The sequence below is a fragment of the Bos mutus genome, chromosome 9 (genome assembly GCF_027580195.1).
Source record: "Bos mutus isolate GX-2022 chromosome 9, NWIPB_WYAK_1.1, whole genome shotgun sequence".
Lineage (NCBI taxonomy): Eukaryota > Metazoa > Chordata > Mammalia > Artiodactyla > Bovidae > Bos > Bos mutus.
Window position 1 is genome coordinate 86,691,262 of NC_091625.1, and position 21,848 is coordinate 86,713,109.

The window sequence follows — 21,848 nt, forward strand, 5'->3', positions numbered from 1 at the left end:
ACACACTGTATACAAGAATTAACAGAATTAAAAGGGAAAATGGGTTGGTTGCGTGGAGTCCCTATCACCTCTCACCCACCAAAAATATGCTAGGTAACTAAAAGGACAAATAATTAATAGGAAATTTTTTAAAATAGTAGTAAAAGGAATCATAAGCATAATGCAGTTTGCATCAGTTACACAACAGTCTCATATAGACCAAATATAAAGTGTGTGCAGACAAGAGGATAAAAGGAGACCTAAGAATGATGGTAATACTTGAAAAAGGGGGGGAAACCCCTAAATGCTTGTTCATCTACGTAAAATGGATTTAAGGTATAACAACAACATATATATTTGGTAGGCAGTTCATGTGATAAAGTAAAAGACTGTAAATAAAGGAAAAGAGATTAGCCAATAACTTCACATTTTAAAAATCATAAACTGGACTCAAATGATACTAGACGCAGAGTTTAATAGTTGAAAATTATTAATTTTTTAAACCTGTACTGACCTAAAGGAAGCCTTTAACATGAACTATTTATTGTACTTATATTGGACAAAATGAAAACATTTTACTGGTTTACACTAACTCTATTCAGTTTGCCTTAATCTAAGTAGGAATTATCATTAGCTACATATATATATATATATATATTTTTTTTTTTTTAATTCCAAAGTATCAGATTTTTGACCATAAATTTTCTGAGAATAAAAAGATTAAATTTTTCAATTAATAAAATCAACTTACCCTAAAAGCTTTCCACACATAATTTAAAGATTTGAATTTTGCCTTTTTTTTTTTTTTTTTTTATTATGATCCCAGCAAATGTTACACTAGAGAAAATGATTGGGAAAATACAAATAGATTCATTAAAAACACAGGCTGATTATTCATTTCTACTACATTCATAAGTATGCAAAACGATTCAGTTATATTGCAAAGCTGTAATTCCTTTTCCTAACAAAGCATTACTTTATAAAACTGTAGTGTTGTACTGATTCAATTTTAATACAAAATACTTATATACATAATACAATATAAAAGTAAACTGTGGTATATAGTGCCTTCACAAGGGATCTATTAAGGCGCTTTACAAATATACCATTATATTGACCAAAATTACTTTTTGTTTTAGATTAAAACAAACAGGCTAAATGTTTTACTTTAAATACCAAAGGGATTTTTGTTTATTTTTGTTTATTAAAGAAAAATGTCTAAAGTACCTTAGGTAACAGCAGCAGCAATATCTAAAAATCCTCCCACTGTATTCTCTAATTTCAACATATTATTAAGTCAGAATAAATCATTTCCACTCACAGTTTTGCACTTCGCAACAGCAGAAGGTAATAACTTTTTTAAAAAGTCAATTTCAAAGTGACTTCTTAGTCATACATTCTATAGTTTCTATTACAAATAAGGTAGAAAAGATATAGCAACAGGGCCTGCCTTAGGACATCACTGGACAATACATAACTGTATCTACAATTACATAATTACAGAACACATGTCATAAATACTATTGATATGCATAAAAGGGGAAAGTATAAGAAAGACAGCAAGTTGTTTTTTTTTTAATGACTGGCAAAATTATTTTAAAAAGAAAACATGATTCATCAGTGTTTTCACTCTATTTCAACTGAGAGCATATAGATTTTTGACATTGGTCTCATCTTTTTGGCAGGAAGCACCAGATTCCTACTGGAATATAGTTTGGGAATAAGTCAGCTTAATGTAGTTTAATAGTTTGGGAATATGACAGTATATCCAAACTGTTAAAAAATGCAGATACTAAAGGCTTGTACACTGCTTCATTTAAATACAAAAAGTGTATATTGTCAGAGGAAATTTAAAAGGATACAATATTGGTAGTGTCTGTTACATTTGAGAAGTAAAGGCAACACGGATTTTGTGGGGAGAGGGGGAAGACAGCACCTTAGTTTTTCTACAATGTAACTGTAACAACGTTGGTTCTCTACTGTATTGCACCATAGTCCAGAAATAAAAACTAAATGGAAATTTCAATAAATCTGAGAAAGCCTGAAGAGCAATGGGGGTAACAACAAAAGTTCTTGAATTAATACGTTTTGCATAGAATTTCACAGGACTAATCAAATGCTCCATGAAGTGATGACTGCTGTCTTACATAGTGCATTTTCTCACAATTCTGAGTAGAGGTCCTTCAAAATATTTCTGTATTAAGACTGTAACAAGTCAAACATGTATGTTAGTGCCCTTGAAAGGGTATGTTTAAAGTGGAGCGCTATCCCAGAAAGAGGCATTCACAAGGATATCTTATCACATGGTACAGACCTTTCTCATCAGAAATTATCAGTTTATACAAGATGTGCTAATCTGAGCACTCATCAGTAAATTTAAAGCAAAGTTCTTAATTTAATATATCAGTGTTCTTATAGGACAGAGGTCCATAACCAAGAGTTTGTGACAGGTTTCAATACATCCAACTGCAATGTGACATCTTAGGCATATCTGTTGATGTGCATTTTTCTGGGAACAGAGCCCACAATTTTCATCAGATTCTCAAAACGACCAATAACTGCCAAAGACCCACCATTACATAGTGGGTTATGCAGTGCTCTGAGAAGGCCACCTATGAAAACGTTTTAAGTGTGAGCTAATTAATCTTTGCCCTCCCCAATTCAGCTCGAACAGGCTTTGCCTTTTTTTTTTGCCTTTAATTTTACTTACATATATGATTCCATTAGCTTTTATATGAATAAGTTTGAAAATCACTAAAATTATGCCTCTTAAGTTGTGATAAAACAATTCCCTACCAGTGGAGCTTAAGAAAAGCAAATAAAATACAAATTTTACTAATGTTAGAATTAGAGCCCCTTCCCCCTTCCTACAAGATAAGCTAAATGTATTCTGGTATGAAACAACAAGTTGTCCTTAAAACCTAAGTATTATATATAATAGTAATGCTGAAGGACATATTATTTAACTTTAAATAAGTTATGAGGTTTTGAATTTTCTAAAAGACCACTATGTATTTTTCCTAATTACTAATGGCCATCTTAATTAGGAGTTACATAATAATAATTTTTTCACCAATTAATCTGACCATAGGTAAAATGCTGCCAAATAGCCAGACTTTCCTTTGCCAGTAACAGTCCATGTATGCAGCACTGTTTTGAAAGAGGAAATCTACAACATTATTGATGACATAATCCAAAGGTACCCACAAGTAAGTTCTAATCAAAGTTTTATATGAAGTTGAAAATAATCTCTCTGCTTAACATGTGGAATTATTTTTTTTTTTAATTTCAGAGTCAAAATGTGAAAGATCTTAGCTTTTAGTACTGAAACTTTTAATTTATGGCAGCTTTATTCCCTTTAAAAACTGAAAGCAGCATTAAAAATACCAGTATGGAAAGAAAAATGTAGTGATTTGCTTCTTTCAAAGTCATTAATTTTTGAGATATATTAAAAAATTAAATACTCTACAGAGGGGAAAAAAAGATAAGCTGCACTATTTTTCATTTGGATGAGCATACTATATTTCATTTTTGTATTTCATATTTTGTATTCATATTCAACTTTGTATTTCTTATTTATCAAATGTGAATTATACAGATTATCGTTAGCCTAGGAACACTCACCACCATGATGCCTTCATTTCTAGAGCTTATTTTTTCTAAGAATAAAGTTATGGGGAAAGAAAAAAAAAAAAACAGCTCTGTAAATGTGGGGTATATTTCATATTTGGTTAAAGCAAGATAAAACTAAAACTGTCTTTCAAAAAATTTTCAAAAATTCTTGTTTTTTAAAATTATTTAGCATTATGTACACATAGAAAACAGGCTTCTCCTTTTAAACAAAGCACTATTTTTTATTTTAAGTACTTTAAGTACCAAGAACTGACTATAATATTCAGCTCATAATTTACTTTCTTTATAACAAATTTTTTTCTAAATTACTGATTTAAAAGGCTGGAATAAATTAATATTTAAAAGGATTTCCATAATTTAGGAACATAAAATATTGTACACAGAGCACACATACATAGCTCTGTCACATTTGCATAATTTTACTCTCAGAGCTTCAAAAAACCCTGCGTTTCAGGCCTTTTTGCAAATCCTCATTACAATTATTTCCTAGTGTGTCAAACATACACTAGATCACGATTTTTCATCTCTGAGCCTGTGTGCTGATCATCTTCATCTGACTGCTGCTCTGAGCCTTGTGAATTAATATATTCATATTCAATAGGTTTTGGATAATTATAAGGGTAGCCATTGTCATCAAAAAACCTCCGAAAGGTAAATTCATAGAAAGCATGTTCAGGGTGCTTTCCATTTTTATACCATCCGTTGAGAGTGTCATTTACATTTTCTTCCTCATTATCATCACTCCGTAACTTGTCAGGATCAACAGGATCAAAATTTGATGTATCTGTTGGGTGTGTGATTTTAGGAATGTATGAAGCAGATTGCTGTCTCAGGTCACTGGAAAAATCAATTGTTTTAAAAAATGGATGAGCTTTTATTTCATCAGCACCATTCTTGCCTAAGCGATCTTCTGGTCCTCGGCAGAGTTTAATAATAAGATCAGAGGCTTCAGGACTCAGTTTAGCTTGCGGTGGGATGTGAAGAGATGTTTGCCAGTTGATAACCTTTAAAGAAGATTTTTAAAAATTAGAAGGAAAGAGGTAAGAAAAACAAATTTCCTCTAAGTTTTATATGAAGAAGTCTTACTGGACTATTTGTGTTTGTGTGTTTTTACATAAATTGCATGGTATTTCACATTCCTTACCTTTATTTTTTTGGTTTGTTTTTTGGCCACACCACACAGCTTGTGGGATCTTAGGTCCCTGACCAGGGATCAAACCCATGCCTCCTGCATTGAGAGTGCAGTCTTAACCACTGGACTGCCAGGGAAGTCCCTGAAGTTATTGTACTTTCAAATTCTTTTTTCTCTCTGCTGTTGAGACTGCATAATTTCTATCGATTTTTCTTTAAGTTCACTGATTCTTTCCTCTTGCCAATATCATACTATCTGGATTAGTGTAACTTCCTCTTAAGTCTTAAAATCAAGTAGTTGATTCCTCAAACTCTGTCCTTTTAAAAACTTGTTTTTGTTATCAGTTTCTTTGTCCACCAAAATGAATTTTAGAATTGGCTCACCTATTCGATTGATTTTTACATATTACTCTCATACCCTACAACCGTATTAAAGTCACTTATTAGTTCTATGGAGTTTTTCACAGATTGCCTGAGATTTTCAATATAGAAAATTATGCCACCTGTGAATAAAGCAAGTTTTTTTTTTTCTAACCTTTATGCTTTTTCTTTCACTGCTGTATTACACTGGCTAAGACATCCAGAACTATGCTGAATAAGACTCAGACCAGACATCCTTGCCTTGTTCTTCATCTTTAGGGAGAAAGCATCCAATCTTTCACACACAGCACCTACACAAACATATTTGTATTTCTACCTATGCATTTATTTCATATATACATATGTATTAAAATGAAGGCAAAATAAAGATCTGACACAAACCTGAGAGAATGTATTACCAGTAAACCTGTAACAAAAGAAATTCTGAAGGAAGTTTTAAATATAATGTATTAAATGAAGTGACAGACAGAAGTTATAACTTGAGGAGAGTGTCATAGAAAAGATAGTATATGTCAAGATATGCTCAAAGAATGATTAAAAATGCCCAGAGGGAAAGTTGTGAAACATGGGAGAGAAAGAAGGGTATTCCATACAGAGGGAATGGTATGAACAAACGAAAGACTTGGACTTTATAGACAAGGCTACTAAAAGGCTTCTTAAATGGGATAATTTGTGATCAAAATTGTGAACAGCTTTTCATTTAAGTGCTAGGGAGATATAGACATTTGTTAGTAGTTTGGGGTCAGAATGTACATGAAAGGAAACACAGCCAGCAGTCAGTAGAAAGAATAAATTGGAATACATCTTCAAAAGGTACTAAAAACTTGTAAGAGGAAGAGCCATGACTGTAGTGTGTGCATGAGGAAGGATATGGGGGTGTTAAAGTCACACGGGGGAGAGCACACGTGGAATTTCAGTAGGTTCCTATATCCTTACAAGCTCATTCTTTAATTGTAAATTAAGATGCTCTAAATAAAGGACTGATAAAGGTGTATGGTATTGGGGCTTCATAATGATTATTTTGGTACAGATTCTACACCTTACCTTCACTTGTGTTTCAAATGGTGTCTGTGCCAAGAAAGGCGGCTGTCCTACCAACATTTCAAAAAGAATGACACCAACACTCCACCAATCACACAACTGTGTATAGCCTAAAATTAGACACCAAATTTATGGTTATTCATAAGCACTTTAGAAAAAACTGCTCAGAATGAATAAAATCAAAATTAATATTAAATCACCAATTTATACTATAGAATTAATACTTTTATTGTAAACCTGAACCATTAGCCATATTCTCCTGGTCTACAGGCATACTGAGATTCTTTGTAAGACAAACGTCTACCTGTTCGTAACAAGACTTCAGGCGCAATATAATTAGGAGTCCCAACCAAAGAATGTGCGAGACACCGCTGGTGCTGGCGTGCAGCTCTCCGCTCCAGTGGTTTCAGTCTATCACCACATCGACAGTTAGAGGGGTCACCCCATTCATTACTGAAATCCATGCTATCCTGCCGTGGATGGTCACCTGTATAGTAAAATACATACATAAATAAATAAAAACAAGAGTAAACCTATCTGTTTAATCTTTAGACATCCTATGCTATGCTATGCTATGCTAAGTCGCTTCAGTCGTGTCCGACTCTGTGCGACCCCATAGACGGCAGCCCACCAGGCTTCACCATCCCTGGGATTCTCCAGGCAAGAATACTGGAGTGGGTTGCCATTTCCTTCTCCAATGCATGAAAGAGAAAAGTGAAAGTGAAGTCGCTCAGTCGTGTCCGACTTTTAGCGACCCATGGACTGCAGCCTACCAGGCTCCTCTGTCCATGGGATTTTCCAGGCAACAGTACTGGAGTGGGGTGCCATTGCCTAGTTTAGAGTTAACAACATTTCTCCGTGTTGACAAGCTAAGACCCAATGTATGCCAAATCACTGATGGTGTGATTATTAATAACTAGAGACTGTACTCTTGAAATACCAATAGGACAAGTCTTACACTAAGAAAAATTAGCCTAAGATGCAGTAATTTACTCAACAATAAATGAGGACAATAAAAGTTACTGAGTAGGCAGGTCTGAGAATTTGTTATTCAGGCTGCTCTCCAATACTATTCTGGACAAAGTTTCAAACAAATTAGATTTGTGTTTCATTTATTCAGCAAATGACAACATTAACAATAAAGACAATATTCTTCTCTCAGGCAGGTTATCAGTAGGGGGAAAATATAACAAATACATATGTAAGAACCAGTGATGCATCCCGTACAGAGAATCAACATGCGGTGATATGGCAAATGTGCTGAGGTGACATTTGTTTAAAAAAAAAGAGGAACTCAACAATATGAAAACCAGACAAGGCATTCTACACACAACAGTACTCGAGAGGACCAGTGTGGTTAGTAAAGGGGAGAATGGTACGAAATGGAGCAGGAAACAGCGCACGTGGGTTTTACAAGAAACGATTTGCCTTTTACTCCAAGTACAGTGAAGATACTGGAATATATATATATATATGTATTTATATATATGAATATACTTACATATATACATAAGTATTAAATGAAGGCATTTCTTTTAAAACACGCATCAAACCTTTTCATTCTCTTGAAGTAATGAAAAGGTCTGATAATACGTTTAAAAAAACTTTTAACTGCTGTATAGAGAACAGATTATAGAGAGGACAAGGGTGAAAAAGAGACCAGGTAAGAGGCTATTAAAGTTAAGTTTGGACTATGATGATAATAGTGCAGATGGAGAAAAGTGAACACATTTAGAATCAAGGATGGGTGGTGGTAGTACAATTTACCAAAAGGGAGGGGGAATAAATAGGGAGGGGGAGAAATTAAGAATCATTTATTAGCAGTCTTAAGTTTGAAAGGCCTATTAGGAATCCTTATGAAAGGGGGAGGACATTTCTGAAGAGAGATTTGGAATTCACTGATGCAGAGGTAGTAATTAAAGCTATGACTGGATGAAATCACCTAGGGGAAAAAAATCTGAAACTAACCTAACTATAATAAACAACTGGAATGTTTGATTAAAATACAATTTCTACCCTCCAGTGGAGATTTTCAATCAGAAGACTGGAATAGAGCCTAAGAATCATATTTTTAAGATAAGCCCCAGATAAGATTCAGGTAAATCAGGGGAGATATTAAATTATGTTAACCTGAACATTAAAGTAGGTTCAGATATCTTCAGTTCTATCCATTTAATGTAAATCCGCTTGTGTTCACAAGAAGCACTGGAGGCAATCATACTTACCTCAGAGGATTGCTGTGAACATTAAATTAGAATATACATAAAGCACCTAGTCATGGTAAGTATTCAGCACGTGTTAGATTGGCTTACACTTCCATTAGTGCTTGGAGGGATCTTGGTGAGGCAGTGTGGTATAGCAGAAATAACATGGGCCCTGTAAGCAGACAAACCTGGGTTCAAAGCCTAGCCCTTACACTTATTTTCTGTCCGACCATGGGCAAATTTCTAACTTAGCCTCAGGTTCTTCACTCTGCCTCACAATGGTACTGTGAGGATTAAAGAGAATCATGTACATAAAGTGTTTAAACAAGCTGTATAACAGTCATACAATGGAATCCTAAGAGCTATGAAAATAAATGTTACTATTTATTTATATGCAGGAACACAGATGAACCTCAAACAAATATAGGAAGTCAACATAGAAGAATATATGTAGAATGATTACATTTAAATAAAGGTTCAAGAGTAGGCAAAATGAAGTAATATGTTGTTCAGGGATATGCATAAAAGTATACAGAAAAGTAAAGAACTGATTATGGAGTTTTGAAATAAAGGTTACCTCTGTGGAGGAAAGAAAGCAAAGTGATAGTTTAGGGACTTCAAAAATACTAATAACCTAATTCTTAAGCTAAGTGGTGTGTAGGGGGCTTCATTTAAAAATTATTTCCAAACTGTTGTATGACAGAAAACCAGGGGAAGAGGGGGATGATTTGGGAGAATGGCATTAAAACATGTATAATATCATATAAGAAACGAATTGCCAGTCCAAGTTCGATGCAGGATACAGGATGCCTGGGGCTGGTGCACTGGGATGACCCAGAGGGATGGTATGGGGAGGGAGGTGGGAGGGGGGTTCAGGATGGGGAACATGTGTACACCTGTGGCAGATGCATGTTGACATATGGCAAAACCAATACAATATTGTAAAGTAAAAAAAATAAAAAATAAAAAATTTAAGGAAAAAAAAAAGAAAACCACAAAATTCTGTAAAGCAATTATCCTTCAATTAAAAAAAATTTTTAACTATTTTTCAAATTGTTATTTGTCCAACACATTTCACATTAACAAAATGTAAAGAGATTAACTCAAAAATGTTAATGACATTTAGAAATAAATAATTCTAACACATTTTCATTTTATAAATCTAAGTATCTAAAGGATTCACTCACATTTATCCAATGGAGTTAAGACCTGACCCAGGACTTCTGGCTCCCATCCAGGGATAATATCATCTTATATTTTATTACACTAATAAGTCATATGAATACATACAAATTTTATGATTTTACTCACCACTCTGGTAGTACTTAGAGTCATGTGTCCATCTGAAGCCAGTGCAGAGGCCGAAGTCAGTTAATTTAATATGACCATCACGATCAATCAAAATGTTATCAGGTTTAATATCTCTATGAATAAAACCCATTTTATGAACACTTTCGACTGCACAGGTAAGTTCTGCTATGTAGAATCGTGCCAGATTTTCTGGAAAGATGCCCATTCTAATTAATAGGCTCATCATATCACCCCCAGGAATATAGTCCATTACAAAGTATAAATTGTCTTTGTCTTGGAATGAATAATAAAGACGAACTACCCATTCGTTGTCAGCTTCGGCCAGGATATCTCTCTCAGCTTTGACATGAGCAACTTGATTTCGAAGCAGAACATCTTTCTTTCGAAGAGTTTTTGTTGCATACAAAGCCTTGGTATCTACTTTTCTTGCTAGACAGACTTCACCAAATGCTCCTATTCCTAATGTCTTTATCTTCACAAACATAGACTTGTCCATTTTAGCCCTCTTAAGACGGATGTAATTAGACTCTTTTTGGCAAAGCATCTTTCTCATTTGATCTTGGGCATCTTGAGATAATCCAACCTAGGCAAATAAACTAAATATTAAATGAGGAATTATCTTCTATACTAAATATTAAGAAATCGCTTGGAAAAAGTTCAGGCATATATATTTAAAGGTTAAAAGCATAATAATTTTTAATAAAGCATGTTAGAAATCTAGAATATATTTCAGAGAAAATTAATTATCAAAAGTGCAGCATAAGGGATAGTTAACAGGATACACAACGTGAATACAAATGCAGAGTCTGCTGTGGAGAGCAAGGAGAAGATGCTATCAGTGGTCAGCTTTCTACTCCTCTCTAATGCACTAAAAAAAGAGTTCCCAATGTGCAATCGCCAAACATGTTAACATGCACCCTCATCTATCTCTCCCTGCACATTCATCCCAAACTACATAATCGGATTGCTTTCATTATATGCATCTACTTATAGAATGCCTATGTCTCAAATATTCTCATTTTGGTCTTCATGAAAAGAAATTCTTCCACTCCAGGTTCATTTATTCTAAAAAACTGATGTATTAAGAACAAAAGAATATCTTCTCTAGTCAACCCACTCACTAGTAAGTCAGTCTTTCCTTTTATCTTTTTCAGGGCATTAGAGTAAGGGTAGGACTCACAGCCATCACTAACACAAAATGCACAGAGTATGTCCTACCTTATTTCAAAGGGACTACTTGTTTGATTATAAGGTGTCTTTTAGATATTTTGGAACATTTCAAAGAAGAGTATCTTATGAAGATACCAAAAAAACCCAGATAAAAACAAAAACCAAAAACCAATGTCTAAGTAGACATGGAATACCTGGTTTTAGAAGGAAAGAACAGTCTATTTATGACTAGTTAATAAAGGATTAATTAAGAATCTAAATAGAAAAGGAATTTGTTTTGAAAAGTAGATAACTCTAGAAACGCAAGACTAATTAAAATATAGCAACCTCATGCTTCTGTTAGAATAAGCATTTGCATGCAAAATCTTTTAAGAAGGGTGGCATGCCAGACTTAGTAAAGAACTGTTTCTCTTAAAATCTTACTTGCCTACACAGTAATGGAGGCTACAGAAGTCAGCAAAGCTTCCAACACCATAAAAGTTTAAATCAGCTATTAGTGAAAGTGAAGAGGAAAAAGGAAAAATAAACTAAGAAAATACATACAGACAGACTTTAGTAAGAAATCCTAAGAGCTAAATATGGATAAGCCATATAGGTTATTATGATATTTCTCACAATAAATTCAGTTTATAACAAGAGTAACTATACTGTGAAGTCAGATCCAGAAAAATCATTTTAAAAGAACAGCTCTCTCAAATGTCATGAGAAACTTTAACACAAATGAGCCTCTTAAGATTTGGGGCAGTAGATCTAAGACTGGGAGTCAAACCTCTGAACTGTAAACATGTGATAAAAATAACAGTACCACCATAGTATCTAAAGAAGAGAGTTACGTGGAATCACAACAGATATTAATCTAAAGGGTTTAGTTATTCTGATCTCCTTTTTAGTAGATTTTAATAATTCCAGGACATTTTTCTAGTACATTATAAAAATAAAATTAGAAGGGGAAATAACTGAAAGGAGATGTCTCTGACACTTCTAATAAGACCAACCTGATGAATAAACCCCTAAGCCCCAACACAACTATAAGTAAAAATACATGTTTCATAAGTTTATCAAGAGATAGGACTAAGATATTTCTAGTTTATTTTAAAATGTAAGATAATATGTAAACTCTAGAAAATAACTCTTGCTTCAGTTTCCATTAAAGGGATTATGTATACCTAAACTGCATACTGCAAATTATACTTTTCTTAATTTATTACAATTTTATTATAGAAAATTCTGGGTAAATCCTGAAATGCTAAAATAAAATGGTATAATCTAAAGTACTTTAATGTTTACTGAGTTTTAAATAACTGATAATACATTTAGCATAAGAAGAAAAATACTAGACCACAATATTTTAAAATAAACACCAAGCAAACACATGATCAAGTATAAAAATAGAAACTTTTAAAGGTTTTATACTCAGCCATAAAAGGAATGAAATAATGCCATTTGCAGCAACATGGATGGACCTAGAGACTCATACAGAGTGAAGTAAGTCAGAAAAAGAAGGACAAATATAATATCACTTATATGTGGAATCGAAAAAAAAAAGGTACAAATGGACTTATTTACAAAACAGATCTAGAGTTATAGATGTAGAAAACAAACATGGTTACCAACGGAATAAGGAGTAAACTGGGAGACTGGAACTGACATATACACACTACTCTATATTACATAGTAGATAACTAAAAAAGGCGTACCGTATGGCACATGGAACTCTACTCAATATTCTGCAATGGCTTATATGGGAAAATAGTATAAAAAAGAGTGGGTATATGTATATGAATAACTGAGTCACTCTGCTGTACAACTGAAACTAACACAACATTGTAAATCAACTACATTCCAATAAAAATAAAAAATAATATAAAAAAAGTTTTACCCGCATCATTTCGTTCTCTAATTGTTTTTTACGATGTAGACGTTGCTGATGAGATTTGAGCACATTTTCTACATGTTGCTCCATGAAGAATTTAAATGCCTGAGGAGAATAACTTTGAATACGAGATTCCCTTCGCTCTTCATCTTTCTTGTTTTTCCTAACGGTGATAGGTGAAGTGGTAATCTGTTTCTTTTCTTTATCTCCAGTATCAACATTGTCATAACTTTTTTCACTCTCATCTTCCTTAGGCAAGCTTGGCTGATCCTCTTTGCTAGACTTACTGACCGATTCATATGGAGGAACAGATGGGTTTTGGTGTAGCAGATGCTTAGGATAAGGTGGTGGCGGACCTTGATAGTTTGGAGCTTCAGCAACAGGCGGCATAACAGCACCCTCAGAAAAAGGACTAGGTTGGACACTCTGAACAGGCTGTGGTATCCAAGAAGGGTGTGTAGGTGCTAAAGCAGTCTGCAGCTCTGGTTTCAATACACGTATACTTTTCACAGGCTGTTGAATGGGAGCTGGTGTAATAGCAGTGACTGTTGTAGCCGAAGGTTGAGAATTAGCAGAATGACTTGTTCTGTTTCCCAATGGGTTATTAAAAGAATTTGACCTCACTGGTATGTTAGGTTGCCATGTAGGGATTTCATGTCCGCTGCTTGGGGATGACTGGGCAGGAGCAGATGATGACTGAGGCCAAGTTGTTTGCAGTCCAGGTATATTAATGTTATAAAGTTCCATGTTATGACTATTTCTGTTTGGCACCATCATACCTTGAGGAATGTTCCCATTTGTGTATGATGATGGAGCAGCAGAACCCCCTGTTTGTAAAGCAGAGGGGCTTTGTCCATTAGTTGGGGTCAGAGGATATGGAGGGGGTGGCTGCCGATTGACAGCGCCAGCAGGGACAACATTCTGGTGCATCATAAAATCAGTCTGACCGCTACCATTCTGAATTCCAGGTCTCCCGGGTGGAAAATTAAATTTGTTAGAACTCTGCATGATGATTGGCTGTCTGCCAACAGGAACAGAATTAATGCCTCTCTGTCCCTGATTAGGAGGATTCATCGGGGATGTGTTAAGAGGTGGTGGAGGATAGCCCTCCTGCCAGGCTCCAGGTGGAACTGGAGAGATTCGGGAGATGACGTAGTCCATGTTCCCAGAATAGCGCTTTGTTTGAGAGTTTGGTTCCCATGATGGGGGAGGCGGAGTTGTACCTCTTGGAGGGGGAGTCTGGCCTCTTGGAGGGGGTGGAGGAGTGACACTCCTTACTTGAGGAGGTGGTGGGGGGTTCACTCTCTGTCCATTGCTAGGATGAGCTGGAGTAAACGCTGTTATACCAGATCCTGACAAAGGTCTTCCTACATCTGTCTGTGAGTTGGGACTTTCAGAACGGTACGCTACACTTTCTCCTAGTGGTGGACCATGTCTCTGAGGAACTAAGGATTCTTTAGAACCCTTCCAGCTTTGTTTGCGGTTAATTGATTGTTGCACACTCCCTATGGGAATAAAACAGAAAAAAACAACATGCTTTTTAACCTCCTACTTTTGAAAAAATTTAGCTTGGAATTCTAAGGCTACTAAAAGATAATACTCTTTCAAGAATTACAAAAATAAAATTTCAGCATGTGGTTTTATATTTTAGAATTTTATCCATTTTTGACTAGGTAATACCTTCTCATAGCTTAAAATTCAGGCAGTACAAAAGGACACTGATCCCTGTCCCTTAGCCAACCATTGTCACTGAAGGTAACCAATGTCATCAGTAAGATATTTTAGGAATACACAAGTAAATAGTACTAGAAAGGGGACAGGAAACCCTCCTAAACTGTTGGTGGGAATGTAAATTGGTATAGCCACTATGGAGAGTCATCAAAAAACTAAAACTAAAAGTTGCCATATGATCCAGCAATACCACTCCTGGGCATGTATTTGGACAAAACTATAATCTGAAAAGATACATGTACCCCAATGTTCACAGCACCACTATTTACAGTAGCAAAGACATGAAAGAAACCTAAGTGTCCATTAACAAATGAATGAATAAAGATGTAGTGTACACACACACACACACCCCCATGGGAATGTTAGTCATAAAAAATGAATGAAATAATGCTATTTGCAGCTACATGGATACAACTAGAGATTATCATACTAAGCAAAGTAAGTCAGAAAGAGAAAGACAAATAACATGTATCACTTACATGTGGAATCTAAAGTATGACACAAATGAACCTGTCTGAGAAACAGACTCACAGACATAGAGAATAGATTTCTGGTTGTTGAGGCGGTGAGGGTGGGGGTGGGGGAGGCTGGATTGGAAGTTTGGGGCTAGCAGATGTAAACTATTGTATTTAGAGTGGATAACAACAAAGTCCTATTGTATAGCAAAGGGAACTATATTTAATGTCCATTATGTTAATAAACCATAATGGAAAAAAATGAAAATGAATATATATATATATGTATATATATAAAAGTGAATCATTTTGCTGTATATCAGAAACAAATCGACTACACTTCAATTAAAAAAAACAATATACCTCCTATATATACTATTGTGCCTGGGTCTTTTCATTAAAAAAAAAAGAAGATTCTATATTAGTACATAAAGCAGTTATTTACTTAAAAAAAAAAGTTATTACAGTTTTTCACTATATGGTTGTACCCAGATTTATTTAATCAGTTTCCCTGATGGCTATTAAAGTGGTTTCCAATCTTTTGGTTTACCCCTCCCCTCCGAAAGCAATGAAGAATTTTGTACAGATATCATTTCATAGATATGTTAGGTAGATAAATTGTTAGAAATGGCATTATTGAGCCAAAGGATGTGTCCATTTGTAGTTTTGATAAATGTAACACTGATTTTAAAAATATTTCAGTATGGCTTTTAAAACAAAAAAGTAAGGGATAACTAGCTGAACACTAAATAAGGTAGAGTTTTTACAGAGTCTCTATTTAACGGAATTTCCAAATAAACAGGCAAGAAAACATACAATACCAAAGGAAAAAAAAATGATGTGTTCAAAATAGTTTTGTCACTTAGAAAAGTGCTGATATAATGTATTTAAAATATATGAAAAATACATATGTATAAAATACAATACACATAAATAATATATTCCAGAAGGATTAAACATTTAAATGTTAAAGATGATACCATACAAGTATACTAGGAACAAAGCAGTGAACATTTGTTAATATTGGGGTACTTTGTACCTCCTGGGAAGGTCTTCCCAAGTATGACAAATATAGAGAACAACACAGTAAAAGACTGATAGATTTAAGTACATAAAACACTTAGCACCATTCAAAACAAAACAAATAAGAAACACTCATAAATCTGAAAGGTCAACACCACATTACCCTGGGAGAAAATGTATTTAAGAACACATGAAAAAGAAACTGGTAAATATTCAGAATGGACAGTTTAACACTCTATTTTATCTAAGTTTGTCAGCATCCTGGGGCTATAATTTCTGGGACAGTCATCCCTCTGGGCAAGTTACACAAGTCCTCTGACCACAGGCTCAGTCTTACCTTCCTCGGAGAATCAGCTGAGGCCAAAAGCACCAAATCACTCTCCCACTTTTATCAGTTAAGACGAAATTCCTTCAACCCTCAAGTACACTGTGCTTAGTCGTGCTTAGCTGCTCTGCTGCTGCTAAGTCGCTTCAGTCGTGTCCGACTCTGTGTGACCCCATAGACGGCAGCCCACCAGGCTCCCCTGTCCCTGGGATTTTCCAGGCAAGAACACTGGAGTGGGTTGCCATTTCCTTCTCCAATGCATGAAAGTGAAAAGTCAAAGTGAAGTCGCTCAGTAGTGTCCAACTCTTAACGACTCCATGGACTGCAGCCTACCAGGCTCCTCTGTCCATGGGATTTTCCAGGCAAGAGTTCTGGAGTGGGGTGCCATTGCCTTCTGCTCAGTCGTGTCCAACTCCTTACGACCCCATGGACTATAGCCTGCCAGGCTCCTCTGTACATGGGGATTCTCTAGGCAAGAATACTGGAGTGGGTTGCCATGCCCTCCTTCAAGGGAATCTTCCAATCCAGGCATCGAACCCAGATCTTCCACATTGCAGTATGATTCTTCACTGTCTGAGCCACAGGGAAGCCCCAAGTACACTGCCACCCTTATTGCTATGAACCTCCCATGAAGATCTCTGTTCTTCTACTTCCTAAACCCCCCACTACTGCCCTCTAGACACACTTTATTCTATGACGAGCAAATGCTCCTCCATTACTGACCTCTGCTCCAAGCTTTCCCCCACCTTCTTAAAGCGGATTATCATCTGCTGACATTACTTTCCTTTCAGCCCTTTCCAATTAAGGTTTTCTTTAAAAAATAAACTGGGTTAAAAGGTGGAGCTCCACTTCTTTGCTCTCCAATTATGTTTCTAGATCATGGTTATTTCTGCATTCTCTTTTCAAAAGCCAGTTCTTGAGAAGCTCATGCTATCTGTGGGAGGTCACATTCATTCTTTTAACGTACACTTAATGAACACCTACTTGCTCACCTTCATTCACCCATAAATTCTAACTTTGATACTCTCTGCTAAGCCCTGACAACATTCTATAACTTCAACATCCACATGGACAAACCATGAATCACCCTGGTTCCCGGTTCAATCCCTGGTCAAGGAACTAAGACCCTGAAAGTGGTGTGGCACTGCACCGCCCCCCACCCCCGCCCCTACACAAAAGAGGTGAAAACTGGATAAGAATTCTGAAGTATCAAGCTAGGATCTTCAACAAATTCTGCAATATAATGGGACACTTTCAGCTGGATAACTCAATGAACCTAACTAAACCTTATGTCAAAAACCAGACTTATGATCTTTCTCTACCAAGTTCTGTCCTCTGAGCATTCCCTTTCATAATGTGAAGCCTCACCATCCATTTTTATACACAAAAAGCCTAAGAGTCACTCAACTCTGTTATCACCCACCACATGCAATCTGTATCTATGCTATCAATTTTATTCCGCCTATCTCTTTCTTAATTCATTCAATTTTCTCACCACCATTTCCCTAGTCCAAATTACCTTCATTTCCTGTGTACTGTATTTCTTATCAAGTCTACACCCTCCTTTGCTCTAATTCTTTCTCATCCACTGCAGCTATCTTTCTGAAACACAAAGTGAAACATGTCATTACCCTGCTTGAAATGTTTCCGTTACCTCCTACTGCTCTTAGGATAAAATCAGTAGACAGTCCTGCATAGTCAGGCCCCTATGCACTTCTCCACTCGTATCTTACACTCTTGTTTTCAGCGTTTGAGCCACTTTCATTTCTTCAAATGTACATACCTTACTGAAAGACAAGTCAAAGCAAAAGTCTTTCAGTTGTGTCCAACTCTTTGTGACCCCATGGACTATACAGTCCATGGAATTCTCTAGGCCAGAATACTGGAATGGGTAGCCTTTCTCTTCTCCAGGGGATCTTCCCAACCCAGGGATTGAACCCAGGTCTCCCATGTTGCCAAACAAGCCATGCATAGGAACAAACTTCCTCCCTAAATCCATCCCTACTAACCCTTTCTTTCTTCAGATATCAGCTCTATTATCAGTTTAACAGGAAGGTTTTCTCTGATGTCCTTGATCAGGTCAAAAACCCCTCTATCGTATAAGTCCACAGAATCACATAACTCTCCGCTCTTCTTTCACACTTGTAATTCTACATGTATTTCTGTATTTGATCTCCCTCACTAGAATCTCAATTCCAAAAAAGGGCAAGAACTTTATACCCAATGCCAAGCAAAGGGCCTGAAATAGGAGTTGACCAATAAAAATTAGCTGAATGAAAGAATGAAAATATTAGGCCTCTTACAAATCAATTTAAAAAGATAAACTCAAGATTAAGAAAGAATTAAAATGTCAATTTAAAAACAATCAATAAACAAATGTTCAAGCTCACCAGTGATCAAAGAAATGTGGATGTAAACTGACAGTACTTTCATAACCATTAAACATATGAAAAGGATAATACCTAGGATTTACAAATATAGGCATTCTCATATTAAACTGATTGGGACAGTCTAAGTTGGTAACACCTTTCTGGACAGCAATACAGGCATATCTTGGATGGAGACGGTTGTGGGTTCAGTTTTAGGCCAGGTCAGTAAGGTGAATAATGCGATAAAGTGAGTCATAGACTTTTTGGTTTCTCTGTGCGTAGAAAGGTTATGTTTACCTTATACACACACACACACATGTGAATATATGAATATATATATATATATACACACACCGTAGTAAGTGGGTAATAGCATTACATCTAAAAAACAACGTACATATCTTATTAAAAATACTTTATTGCTAAAAAAAAAGGCTAACCATCATTTAAGCCTTCAGCGAGTCATACTTTTTATTGGTGGAAGGTTTCATATATTTATGAATTCAGCAAACGATGCTGGCAAAATGGCACCAACAGACTTGCTTGGTGCAGGGTTGCCACAAACCTTCAATTTGTAAAAAATGCAGTATCTGCAAAGTGCAATGAAGTGAAGCACAACAATATGAAGTATGCCCATAAGAACACTTTCTGTAAATCTTTGAAAATTTACTTTTACCTTTTACTTTTTTAAAAGTAAAAATTTTACTTTTAATCATCAGAAATGTACAAAGATTTAGGTAAAAGGGAATTTACTTCAGTATGTCTGTAATGGCAAAAAAAAAAAAAGAGCCAGGCAAATGTCAAAAAATGAGAGGCAGCTAAATAACATATGTGACAAATCTATCTCACTGTAGCTAAGTGTTTTGTAGGCCACTTAATAACAATGAAAGTTATACATGGTGAAGTAAGTGAATAAAGCAGCTTTTAATATGCCCTCTGCTTCCACTTGAAGAAGGAAATGGCAACCCACTCCAGTGTTCTTGCCTGGAGAATCCCAGGGACGGGGGAGCCTGGTGGGCTGCCGTCTATGGGGTCGCACAGAGTCGGACACGACTGAAGCGCCTTAGCAGCAGCAGCAGCAGTTGCTTTCACTCAGAGAAGGCGATGGCACCCCACTCCAGTACTCTTGCCTGGAAAATCCCATGGACGGAGGAGCCTGGTGGGCTGCAGTCCATGGGGTCGCTAAGAGTCGGACACAACTGAGAGACTTCCCTTTCACTTTTCACTTTCACGCGTTGGAGAAGGAAATGTTAACCCACTCCCGTGATCTTGCTTGGAGAATCCCAGGGACAGGGGAGCCTGGTGGGCTGCCGTCTATGGGGTCACACAGAGTCGGACACGACTGAAGTGACTTAGCAGCAGCAGCAGCTGCTTTCACTTAAACAATAAACAAAATACACACATATAAATCCACTCATTTTTCACAGGAAAAAAAGACTAAGAAATAAAACATACCAAAGTCTGGTGGGTATTTATAGTGGTGCTTTATTTCATTTACTTTCTAAATCTATGACGAACATGTTTCACAATAAGAAAAGATTATATACATGAAAAATGAATAGTTTGAATGATGATATTTATGGTTAAAAAGAAAAATATTTCAGTTGCATTATAACCAATCAAGCAGTTCTCAACCTAGACTGCTGCTTATCAGAATTAACTATGGAACTTTAGGTCCCCATCTGCAAATTCATTTTGGTTTAACAACTATAATGTTATTATTCTGGCTTGAGACTCTCACTGTGATGCTTTTAACAGTTCCTAAGACAAAACATTTTATATACTTAAGTATCTTTAAATATTATAAAATAAGAGATTAGAAAAAAAAATTGATTAATCACCTGGCTTCAAGTTGGCATTAACAGGTCTGGCAGCTGCTGCAGCCATCTGTTCCCGTCGAGGATCTTGATAACTCATTTTACTGATGAATTCAATTGCGGCTTCTATACTTCTGTTATTAGTTTTCTGAAGAGCTTGTATAACCATATCCTGACATGAAGTTTAATAAAATTTAAATCATATAATTAATAAGAAGGAAAGAACACTATAACTTCCACTAGAGAAGTTCATAATTTTGAGGAACAAGGCCTCAAGCCATAATACTAATGTCCTGTTTGTAAAACTACTATGGGGGGAGGGACAAGATAAGGGTAGGGTATTAAGAGATACAAACTACTATAGATAAAATAAATAAGCTACAAGGTACAGCACAGTAAAAGTATAAAAATCCATACAATCTCAAATTACTAAAGAAAACAAAACAAACCCTCAAATCCTTCAAATGTTTCTTTAATATTTTCACCTTTATGTAAAGTATTCCTGTTTTCTTCTAGAGTTTTTTCCCAGATACAGTCATAATAACAGGCTTCTGAGTTTTCTCATTCTTAATTTCATTCTTATATAAACAGAGACTATCAGATTGTTAAAAACAGTATCAATCAACATACTGGAAACCACTCTTTTGCATCATGGGAAGTATTTTATTAAACATCTCTGTTGTGTTTATTAGTAAAAGACCTATGTTGTTCTGGTTCCTACCCTCTTAAGAGTTTAAGGACACAAATATAGGACAAATGGCAGAGGGAAAACACTCAGACTTCATATGATTATGTCACAAAGACTTTAGGAGACTAGGTGGTATGACAGGAAAAAAAAAGGAGTTTGAGATCAACTGGAACCAAAGAGTCTGAGTTCCAGCAGCCCTGTATTATTTTCTCATGCTTAGAAGCAAAAATACACTCCAGCCTCACTTTAGAACTGAGTCAACTTTGGCAACTTAATTTAACATCTCAGCTCAATTTCTTCATCTGTAATTCACTCAGAATTGACATGAGGATTACACAAGAAAATACATAAAAGCACAGCAGCACAGTGCCTGGAGCTCAGATATGGCTTGTTCCCCTGTTCTGTTCCTTATCCTTATGTTATGTAAACATAAATTATACACTAACATGCAGAAAGTATACTGATACGCATTTTTCAAGAGGGAGGCAGCTACTTACTTGTCCTATAGGATTCACTATTTCAAAAACTACTTTTAAATGAGAAATGGCTTAGGAAGACTAATGGATTGAACAGACACTTTAGGCAATCGTCTTACATGAAATGACTGGAGATGACTGTGAGGCCTAGTAAAAAACGGCTGTGGCAGAGACTTGCTGCTTACTCAAGATCTATTCTTTCTTTAAAAAGCTACTAGGATTTTGATTGATGTTTTCTTTA

At 35.7% G+C, this 21,848-nt stretch overlaps 1 protein-coding gene across 1 annotated transcript in view; it reads right to left on the minus strand.

Annotated features, from left to right (window-relative positions):
• Positions 1–478: 478 nt before the first annotated feature.
• LATS1 (large tumor suppressor kinase 1) overlaps positions 479–21,848 on the minus strand; it is a 38,999-nt gene continuing 17,629 nt past the window's right edge. Inside the window, exons 3-8 of the mRNA XM_070376852.1 lie at positions 20,468–20,615; positions 12,730–14,228; positions 9,681–10,263; positions 6,470–6,652; positions 6,169–6,275; positions 479–4,616 (exon numbers count right to left, since the gene is read on the minus strand). Coding sequence (XP_070232953.1) covers positions 4,107–4,616; positions 6,169–6,275; positions 6,470–6,652; positions 9,681–10,263; positions 12,730–14,228; positions 20,468–20,615 — 3,030 coding nt within the window. The 3' untranslated portion in view covers positions 479–4,106. The remainder of the gene's footprint in view (positions 4,617–6,168; positions 6,276–6,469; positions 6,653–9,680; positions 10,264–12,729; positions 14,229–20,467; positions 20,616–21,848) is intronic.